General features: G+C 37.6%; 1 protein-coding gene across 1 annotated transcript in view; it reads left to right on the forward strand.

Annotated features, from left to right (window-relative positions):
• Positions 1 to 12,776, forward strand: part of LOC150088463 (serine/threonine-protein kinase Genghis Khan-like) — a 905,682-nt gene that overhangs the window by 407,576 nt on the left and 485,330 nt on the right. Inside the window, exon 18 of the mRNA XM_090370169.1 lies at positions 2,551 to 2,594. Coding sequence (XP_090226295.1) covers positions 2,551 to 2,594 — 44 coding nt within the window. The remainder of the gene's footprint in view (positions 1 to 2,550; positions 2,595 to 12,776) is intronic.

A 12,776-nucleotide genomic window follows, 5' to 3' on the forward strand; every position in this document is an offset into this window, starting at 1 on the left:
GCATCATAGTATCCAATCAAGTTGGTCAGGCAAGACTTCCCCTTAACAAAACCATGCTGTGTCTGAGCTATAACTGAAGTCTTGTCTAAATGATCCTGCAGTGCTTCTTTGACCAGTGCCTCCATTAATTTTCCTGGAACAGAAGTTAAGCTCACAGGTCTATAATTACTTGTGTCAGCCTTTGATCCTCCTTTGTGAATTGGGGTCACATTTGCACATTTCCAGTCTATGGGTACCTCCCCTGAGTCCAAGGAAGCTCTCATAATTATGGCTAAGGGTTTGCTTACTTCCTTTGCTGCCTCCTTTAATATAACTGGATAGATCCTATCCACCCCGGGTGCCTTTCTTGTGTTTATCTTCAACAGTTTCTCCTCCACTTTACTCCCAGTTATTTCAAGATTCTGTAGCTTACTGCTAGAGTTGAATACACCTCTGGCATTCCCCTTGCTGAATAACTCCTCATGTGCGAATGTCGATGCAAAATATTCATTTAGTTTGTTAGCTACCTGAGCAGGATCATCAACAGTTGACCCATCAATATCAAGTGGACCAATCTGATTCATCCCCTTCCTTCTAGAGTTTACATAAGTAAAGAACTCTTTGCTGTTTTTCTTTGCATCCCTTGCTAAGGATTTCTCGTAATCTGTCTTCGCCTGCCTAACCTCCTTTGTAACTTGGTTGCATATCAACTTGTATCTATCATAGCCTTCTGTGTCATGTGTTAATTTGTAAGTATCCCATGCATTTTTTTTCTCTGCCATATGCCTCATTAGTTCATCTGACATCCATTTTGGCCTAAACCTTGAACAATATTTCTTAGTTGGTATGTAAAGCCTAGTAGCTTCCAAGATAAGTTCTTTGAATGCTTCCCATTTTGAATTTGCTGTTGGTAACATCATCAGTTGGTCCCACTGTATAGAATTTAAATACTGTCTCAGTCCATCGTAGTCGCCTTTACGGAAGCAATAACCCTTCCCTTTACCCCTAATGGTAGTTACCTCTTTGAGTAAATCCCACTTCAGCACACTGTGATCACTGCCACCTAATGGTTCATTTATCTGCAGATTCTTAATGCATGAAGAATCACTGCTGATAATCAAATCAAGAGTATTACTCCCTCTAGTTGCCTCCCGAACATGTTGATGTAGAAAACAATCATCCAATAAATCCACAAAAGCCCTGCTAGTGTGTGAGTAACCAGCCCCCAAATTCCAGTCAATATCTGGGAAATTAAAATCTCCCATTATAAGACTCTCTGATTTACTGGCCCACTCTATTTCCCTGTACAGTTCCTTATTATACTCATCAGAGTCATTAGGCCTATAGCACACTCCTACTCTCAATTTTGATCTCCCAATGCTTATGTCACACCAAACTGACTCAACACTGCACTGTCCGGCGATGTCGACTGGATTCACTTCCTTGGTTTTTATGTTTCTTAACTAATAGCATAACCCCTCCCCCCTTCCTTTCCTGTCTATCCTTTCGGTAGACGTTGTACTCCCCAAATTGCAGTTCTGCATCCCTTATATCTGTGTGACACCACGTCTCTGATATCCCAACAATATCTGCCTTTGATGTTTTGAGCAATACCTCAAATTCATCAAATTTATTTACTAAACTCCTAGCATTGGTGTACACGCAAGTATACCTGCACCTGTTTCTATTCTTAGCTACCCTAACACAACCCATGTGTTTACTTGTACCGCAATGGCTCCCAGCAGTTTCTGAAATACCATGCATCTTGTTTTTCAGGCTTCTGCTCATTCTAATAGAAGCAGTGCAAGAATCTCTTTCACCTCTGCCAGTGGCTACTGTCAATCTATTGGTGTTTGTCTCCTTATTCTTAACCTATTATGTTCACAATTGTGAAATATGTTTTTACTTTAAAAAAGTCAATTTTTTTTTATTAAAAACATTTTTATATTAAACCTCCCCCCTTCCCTGTCACACTTTACATATGTTTTTTTTTTTTTTACATAACACTCTCGTGTGTTATCTTCACTTTAATAGCATTCACTTTGTATACAAAATGTGATTAGTCTAATTATTGTTATCTGGAGGGAGGGAGGTGGGGAGAGAGTCCATTTAAAAAAATAATAATAAAATTGGGTATCTCTTTTAAATTTCAAATTGAAAAACTATCAAATATGAATTTTTTTTATTTTTGAGTCTCTCTCTTTTTCGGTGTTTGGATAAGCTGCCATAATATTAATCAGTTTCTTGATATTGATTTAATTTTATTAACCTTAAATATATAGGTAAGTAGCAGCAACTAAATTATATGTATTTTCAGTTGTTTTTAAATTTGTTTCTTGATATAGCAGTGTGATGATTAGGCCTAATTTAAACTAAAGCATATGTAGTAATTCTCATTATAATGTACTTTTCCCAAAAGTTTTAAACTTTGCATAATATAGATTGGCTTTCTGAAAGCCAGTCTAGATTAAATATTTTCTTATTACTGAAAGTTGGCAGGTATGTATATGTATAAAAATGTATTTTTTTGTGTTTTTTTCCTGTTTTTAAATGTTGGAAATTTTATTGCAGATTATGATGTTAAAGGAAAAAATTGAAGAAACAAGATCAGAAAAGTATGAAAACATTTTTATTTTTCAAATAGTCATTATTGTTTTATTTTTTTTATATGCAATGAACTCTTAATTGTACGGCTTGAAAAAATACATCACATGGATTTTTGACTTTTTTAAATTATTTGAAAAACACTATACTCTTCATGAAATTATCAAAATAATTAGTTTTACTTTACTCCTTACCAGCGCTTTTTTTGGGACAGAACGCAACAGTACGGTGTACCAGCACCTTTATTAACAGTGACATGTGATTTTTGGATGCAGTACACTTCAAAATTTGTAATATTCCATAAATTTTTTTCACATGTTTACCTGCTGTTCAAATAAGCTTAAAATTATTTAACTAAATTTGCATTTTTTACTGTCTATTGTTAAGATATTTTCTATATAAAACTGTATACCCATTTTTATAATTCTAAATTACTCAGTTGGACATCTGTTTAACGAAGTCCTTTTATAGCGAATTATTTTGACTTCCCCTTGAAAGTTACATTAAAAATATTTTCCGTTGAGCGAAGAAAATTTTCATATAGCGAATGGATTAGGAGAGAATTAACTCGGTATGCACTGTTCGCATTTCTGGCCTTCAGACAATTAGTCCTGCTGCTCGAATTAAGAGAGCTAAAAAATTCTATAACTTAGTGGTACCTGGTAAACCTATCCGACCACCTGTTCCACATACAGAGGAGTTGCACTAGTCAAGAGTAAGCAGATCAAAGTGTATTCCCAGTGGGCTCTGACCCACCTTTTACTGCAGTGGTATCCAACCTTTTCCCGTACAGTGGCCATATTCAAAAAAATTCAAAGTTAGATTTCTTTAGTGTGTTACATTTTCAATATCTTGTTGCATGTAAAAGTAAAATTGAAAATATTCGAAAATTTTTATTAAGTATAATACACAATTACATTTACTGAACAAAACATTTAATGAGAATTTTTTTGATAATTAACAAAATTTAAAATGCTATTCACTTTCCTCGCTGTCAGTAGGTTGGACTACTCTGTGAATCAACTGTAAGCGCCCCATTCGAGAATTAGAAAAGTGATTTTCTTTTACCCCTACAAATAATCATCTGTTGTTTTGTGGAAGTGCGTTATCAACATTTTCCATAAATTTTCCCTATCTCTGTTTACATGGTCAGAGTATCTGAATATCCGAATGACACCGACATTTTGGACAGTTTAAAAAAAAAAAAGAAGAAACAACTTCAGACCCTACACCGAACCACAGGGTTCGGTGTAGGTTGGGTCCTCTTTTGTTTTGTATATTTATCATTGATATTGATAAAGTATATCAGGCTTAGTGTCGAAGTTTGCAGATGATACAAAGGTTGGCAGGGTTGTTAATGACAGTAATGGCAGTGTGCTACTGTAACAGGATCTAGATAATTTGGGCAGATGGGCTAAGAAGTGGCAACTGAAGTTTAATCTTGACAAATGCAAAGTACTGCATATAGAAGTAACTCCAGAGAAACGTACCAGCTGTGTGGTACTACATTTAAGGTGGTAGAAAATGAAAAAGACCTGGGAGTAATTGTGCAGTCAGATATGAAGTTTTCTGAGCAGTGCAGACAGGCTGCCAGAGCAGATCATGGGGTTTTGTCAATGATATATAGGAATTTTGCTAGCAGGGAAAAGGAGGTGATTGTCCCTCTGTATAAGGCAATGGTCAGGTCACACCACGCCTTGAGTACTGCGTACAGATCTGGAGGCCTCATTTTAGGAAGGATGTAGATTTGCTTGAGTGTGTACAGAGAAGGGCAACAATATTGGTGAGGGGAATGAAGGGATCCTCTTACCAAGAGAGGCTTAAGTTCTGCAAATTGCAGTGGCTGGAGACTAGGCACCTGTGCGGTGATCTGATTGAGGTGTATAAGGCTTGAATGTGTTGAGCACGCTGAATTCTGATAGGATCCTTCCACTTGTTCAGATTACGAACCTAAGGGGGCATAAATTCAAATTAAGAAAGGACAGATGTAGAATAGATGTGTGGAAATTTGCCTTTAGCCAGCGGGTGGTTAATTGCTGGAACAAACTTCCATCTGTCATTGTGGAAGTTGATAGGTTAAATAAATTTAAGGAGGAACTGGACAGGCATTTGGAGGGAATGGTTTTGACTGATGCTGCATAAGCTCATACACTTGCTTTCTTGCATCACATGCCGCTACTACTACTACTGATGATGAGAGATGGAAAACGAGGACAACGAAGGTATTAATCCTTCTAAATATGAATTGTTGGCATTTGATGAAAGCGAATTTAGAAAATTGTCAATTAGGTTACAGTTAAATGAAAGAGATGCAATTCGTGGATTTTGGGGATACCTAATTGATAAGAAGGGTTCGGAAGAATTGAAGAATTTGATGAATGCTCTGAGTACGACACCAATTTCATCGAGTGGATATGAACGAGGATTTTCACAAATGAATCTGATCGCCAGCCCAACCAGTGCTTCGTTGATGACAAAAACAGTTTCTTCACTACTGTTTCTTAAAATTGTAGGCCCGCTGCTGACCAGCTTCAATCGAGCAAAATATGTCGATTCATGGCTGCTTCGGAAACGTCATTCAGCAACCGACACACAAAGAGGAAGAAAAGAAGTCAGCATAGGACAGGAGTCGGCAACCTGTGGCTAGTGAGTCGCATGCAGCTCTTTTAACACATAACTGCGGTTCTTTAACTTTACAGTTCACATAAATGGACAGCGATAGATTAGTTTAAAATGCAAACCAAATTGTATTCGATGCATGGAGTATTATTATTATTATCATCACTTTATTCCCATTAGAAAACCACCTTGGGATGGAAACGTGCCAGGAGGGTGCAAATTACATGTCAGGGTACGAGATACGGGCAGTGGGTTACATATACTGAACATGTAATCTCGTTCCAAAATACATCTTGTACACATTTTATATTTAATACAGTATTTACATATTAATGATTGTGTACATACATTATACAAATCATATATTTACAATTCAGTAATTCCATATATATTTACACAACTGTTAGGGAAGGTATATTTTGCCAGTCAACAGCTTACCAAATTATCATTATTCTTAAAATGGAAAGTTTCTCTTTTACTCACAGTTCTTTGGAAGTTGTCACTTTGCAGCCAATTCATATTTCAGTAAGTCTGTATGAATTCTGGAAGATCTCTTTCCAGTATGTTGCATACTCACAGAGTTTTTCAGCATCTATGTGCAGAAAGTTAAATATTTTTGCTGCATTTGATGGGAAGAATCTTTGCAGGCTACTAAGATTGTTTAGGACTGAACGCAATGGATTATTTACTCCTCCGCAACGTCTAGCAGTGGCACATGATTTGACTAGAATATTATCCAGGGCTGGAGTATCCACTCTGCCTGTGAGCATTTGTGCGAGAGTGTGTATGTTCCTGTTAATTGTCCACTGTATCCAGGATGTGATGTTAAGGTTTGAGTAGAGAATGGCCCTTGAGATAGTAAAAGGGTGGCCAGCAACTCTGTTAAACCATCGCAAGAACCAGTACTCGTTCCCAAGGACGGACTTATAATGTGAATCCGGGAGCTGAGGACCAGATTTGAGAGGTGTACATTGCAATTGGCAGTACACACACACATTAAAATATACTTGGTTGCTAGTTGAGGATCCCTGATTCCTACCAGTTCTTGTCTAGTAGCCCATAAAGCAGTGAATATTTTTCCTTCATATGGGCGAAATGTTGAGCACAGATGAGTCTGTCATTCCACTTAAGCCCCAGGTCCAGGTGAGCATGCACTTTTTTCACACTAGACCCATTCACAGAGATCGAAATGTCATTTTTATTCTGTTTGTGAGTTATGGTCATTTGGGCAGACTTCTGTTCATTAATATGGAGCCCGATGCAATCCAGATAGCTCTCAAATTCTCGTATTGTGGTATTCGCCATCTGGCAAATACCTTCTTCTGATTTGTGGTCTTGGAAGTGATGAAGAATATTACATCGTCAGCATATGTTATAAAATTGAGTACCGTGCAAGAAATGGTTCCAGGGAGGTCCCCAAAAAGAGAGGGTAGTCGAAAGAACTCCCCCTTGTGGCACTCCTTGTGAGATAGTAAACAAGATTGTAGCTTTTGGTGCTTAACAGTAAGTTTCCTTTGTTCTAGCAGGCTGCTTATTATGGCTAATAGATTTCCTCTTATATTAAAATAATTCCTTAAAATCCCAATGAGGGCTGGAATTGAGATGTTGTAGTAGGCTGCAGAGATATCCAAAAAAATAACATCAATTTGTTTTTTCTCATTTAATGCTTTCTGCATGTGAAAAAGGGTTTCCAGTTAGTTTGTTATTGTTGATCTCCCCAAAATGACTGAGTGCAAATGTGGTGGTCTATGACTGAAGCAGTGTTGGTAAGAAGTGCTTTTTCACATACCTTCTGTAGGGTGCAACTAACAGAAATTGGTCTGTAACCCTTAGCCAATTTTGGGTGTTTAATCTTTGGTATTGGAGTTACAATGTAATTTTTCCAAGCTTGCGGGAATGCTCCTGATTTGTTGATTTCCTGATAGATGTATAATAATAGATCTATTATAATTGAGCTACTTATTTTAAGGGTGAACATTGGGAATTTATCTGGAGCGTAATGAAAGCAATTGTTGATTGCTTTCATTACGCTCTCTTTCATTATTTGTATTTTGTATTATCAGTAGTCTCAATTTGATTCAGTCCAGGAAGGTTACCAAAAGTGTTATTAGCCCATTCCTTGAAAATGCACTCGGTCATATTCTCTGTGTTATTTCTATTGTTAGTAATTCGTTTTGCTTGTTTTAATTTGTTATGAACAACATTGCAGTGTGCCTATCTTTTTGATTTGATGAAATGTGCTCTCTCCTTCTTATAATGAATGTGATCGGCGGGATGATCCATTTTTTTTGCCATTTTCTATACAGTTTTTGCTTCCTGAGGAAACTTCTTTCAGTTGTGGGTTGAACCATTCTTTTGTTCTCTCAGATATTTTGATTTCTTTTGCTGCTCCTTCCAATGCTATTTGGCATAGCTTTTTGGTGATCATTTTTAACGCTTCATCTACCGGCTTTTCTTGCAGGTCATTCCAGTTGTAACTAGTTAGTTGATTGAGAATGACTTCTGCATTAATATACTTTACGGAGAAAAGATACTTACTTTGCTTTGCCTCATTCATGTGCTTGCCCTGCATGTATTTATGTATCTTCAGTGCTGCTTCTACTTCAATGGGATTGTGGTCCAACTTAAATTTTATGAAGTTTTGCATTAGCCTTATGTCTATGGAACTATGGTACAACAGGTCAAGTTGCTGCATTCCCCTTATCACTGGTGTTGGAAGCTGTGTTAAGTGCAATGCGCCTAATGTAGCATCCAGTTCTTCCTTGGCCTCCCTGTGTTTCGGAAGAGGCATATTAAAATCTCTCGCTATTATTGTGTTGATTGATGGATTTAGATTTTCAGCAAGCCATGCATAGAGTTCATTTCTTGTCTCTTTTGTGTGCTCAGGTGGGAGGTATATGATGCATAACTGTATTTTCACGTACTCTTTTGAAAAATCCCTTCAAAATTATTTGAATTGGTTGTTCGTTCTCTTATAGGCTGGAATTTATTTTGATAGCAAATTATAACTCCCCCTCCTCATCTATCTGTTCTTCCGGTTCCCACACATTTGTAGTTTGCTGCCACAGTTAGCCAATCTAATTGTTTTCCATTTCCCAACCAGGTTTCGATTAAGCAAATGAAATCCAGGTCCTCGTACATCATCATCGTTTGTAAGGTGGGGAGCTTATTTGAGAATCTCCTCACGTTTTGTGCAAACAAGTGAATGTGATGTTCTGCCTCCCCAGCTGGGGTTAGTTTTTTTGATTGCTATTGAGCCCGATTCCTTGCATCATTTTTAACCAGTGATCTGGCCAATCTGTCTCTGTAGGGCTTGACTAAGGAGTAGTTTACCAGACCCATATAGTTTACCAGACCCAAAATATTTGCGTTTGGATTTGTATTAGTTTTTGGTTCGATATATTTCTGCAAGCAAATATTTTTGAACATGAACTATATTAAAAATAAATGAAGCAACCATTGTCTGAACAATGTTCGCATGATGTTGAGAGACTCGCTCAAGAATTTCATCAGCAAAAGTCACATTAATTTGTACCTAATTGGATGTTTGTTATGCTTTTTCAGTATTAATAAATAAAATTTTAAAAAATATATATATTTTTAATAAACACTTTCCCACTCTTCCATTTCTTAAAAAACTCGCCTCGCCCCCCCTCCTTCCAGCTTTAGCTGAGGTACGGCGCTTCGGATTCTCTCTCTTTTTTTAAATTAGATCAAAAATGGCTCTTCACTCAAAAAAAAAGGTTGCCGACCCCTGGCATAGGGTGTTGGATGAGAACTTAATAAAAATTTGGAATATTCTACTAAAACTTTATTATGAAATTATTTTTACTTATGTTATTATTTTTTACTCACATTTAACTTATTTTTTTATATACTTAGATAATAAATTTATGCTTAATAAACTGTGTTAATATACTTAATTTGTTGTTCTTATTCTAAAAATATTACTACTAAAGTAACAATATCAGAAAAAAAAAAATTTAGAGTACTTTTCATATCCTTTTAATTTTCAGTTTTTGCTGATAGCAAAGAATGAGTACTGGCACCTATTTTTTTTACAAAAAAAAGCACTGCTCCTTACTATATTTTACTATACTCTTTCATATACTCTCCATGAAATAGCAAAATGATTAGTTTATTGATATTCGTGATGCAAGAAACAATTTCTCACAGCACAGTTATTACACTAATTTAATTTTCTGTTTACTGACAGTGTGTTTGAATTTGCTTTGGTATTTTGTTTTCAATGCCTATGAGAAAAGAGTTGCCTACTTAGTTCCATGGCCAAGTGAATCTAGTGCATTGCTGAAAACTTTTTCTAAAAGAGCATTTAAGCAAATAGTTTATATTTTTAGTTTCAACCACCGTTTTCTTCATTTCTATATATGATTAGCTCTTTGGCACTACAAGAAGTAGGCAGAGGCCCAGAAAGGAAATCCACCTTTCTGTTTATTTTTCTATTAGTACTAACTTACTAACTCTGCCACTTGGTCACACTGCTCCTGGTGGCACTGCTCCTACCTCCCTGTGGCTGGGCCGGAAACCTGGGTGGTAAAGCAAACCTCCAGGACCAAAAGGAGCAAAACATGGATTTTGACAACTATCCCCCGATCCAGACAGCAAATCCTGATTCAATGGATTTGCACCAACCTGATGATGACACAACCAACAGAAAGAGACTGAAGACGGATGCTTGCAGAGTAGAACATCCAAGTTTCCTGATCTTGCATTCTTTAACAAATCAGGCCACAGGCAATCTATCACCATTTCTCATACAGAAATGTCTGGAAAGTGTAGCAGGTTCCCTGAAAATGGTGAGACGTCTTAAATCTGGCGACCTACTGGTTGAGACCACCAGCTCCAAACACTGAGTCTCTTCTGAAACTCACCACATTCGTGGAATTCCAGTCAAGGTGTCACCCCGTTACACTCAATACCTCCAAAGGTGTCATCTCAGAATGGGACCTAATGAATGTCTCTGAGGAGGAAATGGTAAATGAATTGCAAGATCAGAAGGTCACACAGGCAAAAGAATTATGCTGAAGAAAGATGGCAAACTTATCCCAACTCTCAGCGTCATACTAACATTTAGTTCACCAAACCTACCTTCACCAGTGAAAGCCGGGTATCTGAACTGCCCTTATGTACCAAATCCATTAAGATGCTATAAATGTTAGAAATTTGGACACTCCCAAACTGTCTGTCGAGGTGATGCTGTATGCCCTAACTGTGGCTCAAAGGAGCATACTCAAGCCGATTGTACATCACAGTCCTCACTCTGCCCTAATTGTAAAGGCAACCACCCAGCCTTCTCTAAAACATGTGACCAGGGGAAATATGAAAAGAAAATCCAGAAGTGCAAGATAGAAAAAAAAAGTCTCATTTTCTGAAGCAAGAAAACAAATACAGCCACTGATGCCAAAACATACATATGCTGATTGCTGATGCTGCCAAAAGATTTCATACAATATCCGTTCAGACTGACATATCAATATCACCAAGCATCTCTATTTCTGAATGGGCTTGATCTATACTCTCTTCCATACCATAGTCCTCAAAGCAACAGACTTCAAACAGATCTAGTAACACGCCAGTCACGATACCACCTGTTGCTCCTGCAACTTCTGTAAGACCTGCTCAAAGAGAAAATTCTGATCACGTTAACAAGCAGCCGAATCTTCTTCCGCTGAATCTTCTTCCGCTATGGACACAAATGAGACTTGCAATCAAGAAGAAAATGAAACCATTCTGGAAATCCATCCAGGAGACGAAATAGATACCAGACCTGTTTTTTTCAAAGAGAGACAAAATGAAAGTTGACCACCTGAAACAGACTTCCAAAAAGCAGACAGACACAGCTTCTCCATTTAAATCCAAACAATGAAAAACATTGTACAATGGAACTGTAGAGGCTTTCGCAGCAATATTGACGACATTCATGAAATAATTATGAACCATAATCCAGTTGGAATCTGCTTACAAGAGACATATTTAACGCCTCAGTTGTCTCCCTCGAAAAAAAATTATATTCTCTTTCAGCAAGACAGACTTGCAACCACTAATGCTCATGGAGGGGTAGCCATACTCATGGACTCACAAGTCCCTTGTAAACGTATTCCACTACAAACTGCCATTGAAGCTGTTGCCACGTGAATAGCAGTTGGCATTAACCTAACACTGGTTTCTATCTACCTGCCACCCAGCTATCCTTATATTTTCAAGAACTTGAAGATCTCATTCTGCAGTTGTCAACCCCTTTCTGTTTATTGGGCGACTTCAATGGACACAATCCATTGTGGGGATCTCCCAATGCAGACACACAAGAACAACTCATTGAAATGCTTGTCGAAACAAAATCTGACCATATTAAATACTGGTTCACCAACTTATCTCCACCTCCCAACAGGAACAGTCTCTGCAATAGACCTATCTATCTGCTCTCCGATCCTCTTCCCTAGTATTGAGTTGACGGCTCTGGACAATCTGCTCAACAGTGATCACTACCCAGTAATCTGAAAAATACAAACTTCATACTGTGTAACTTCAGAAACCAGCACAAAATGGAAATTTTCCAAAGCAGATCGGACAAGGTACACTTCACATGTATCCTTTAACAATCAGGCCATTGAATATCATCCAATTGACAAAGTTGCCAACCATATTACAAAACAGTTCCTAGTAGCTGCATCTATTGCCATCCCACAATCACAATCAAGCATCCATAGAAGCAGAAACTATTGGTGGAATGAGGACTGTAGGAATACAAAAAAAGAAAAAAAACTGTGCGTGGAATTTATTCCGCAAATACCCTACCACTTCTAACCTTATAAACTACAAGAAACTTAGAGTTAAGGCCTGCCATATTAGGAAGAAAGCATAAAAAGACTCTTGGATTCGATTCGCAACTGAAATTAATAAAAATACTGACGTAAGAATTATATGGAGAAAAATCAGGCAATTAAATGGAAACCCCCCCATTGTCCTCCCCACTTATTTCCTGGATTGGGCTGGAACTGTACTCCTGCAGAGATTGCAGATGCCCTAGGCACAATATTTTCACAGTTATCTGAATCGACGGCATACGAACCATCATTTCAGAAGATTAAGACTTCAGCGAAAAATCCCATCTGAATTTCAGAACCAAATCCTTGCTACATACAATCAACCACTCACTATGCTAGAACTTAAAGAAGCTCTATCCACTGCAAAGAACAGCACTGCTGGCCCTGATGGAATATACTACATAATGCTACAACACCTAGATAATAAATCACTGTCTTCGCTGCTGACCTTCTATAATTGCATCTTCATGGAACATTCATTCCCCAGTTCCTGGCATCACTCTTTTGTACTGGCAATACCCAAACCAGGGATAGATCTCTCTAATCCTAATAATTATAGACCCATTTCTCTTACCAGCTGCTTAAGTAAAACCATAGAGAAAATAATACACCGTCGACTAACATGGTACCTTGATTCCCAAAATATGATATCTGATAATCAGTTTGGTTATCAGATATCAGAGAAAGCCTTTGACACCACTTGCCATTTTGATATCCTGAGAGATCTTC

Source organism: Mastigoproctus giganteus, chromosome 3 (assembly GCF_048544385.1).
Source record: "Mastigoproctus giganteus isolate SK-2022 chromosome 3, ASM4854438v1, whole genome shotgun sequence".
NCBI lineage: Eukaryota > Metazoa > Arthropoda > Arachnida > Uropygi > Thelyphonidae > Mastigoproctus > Mastigoproctus giganteus.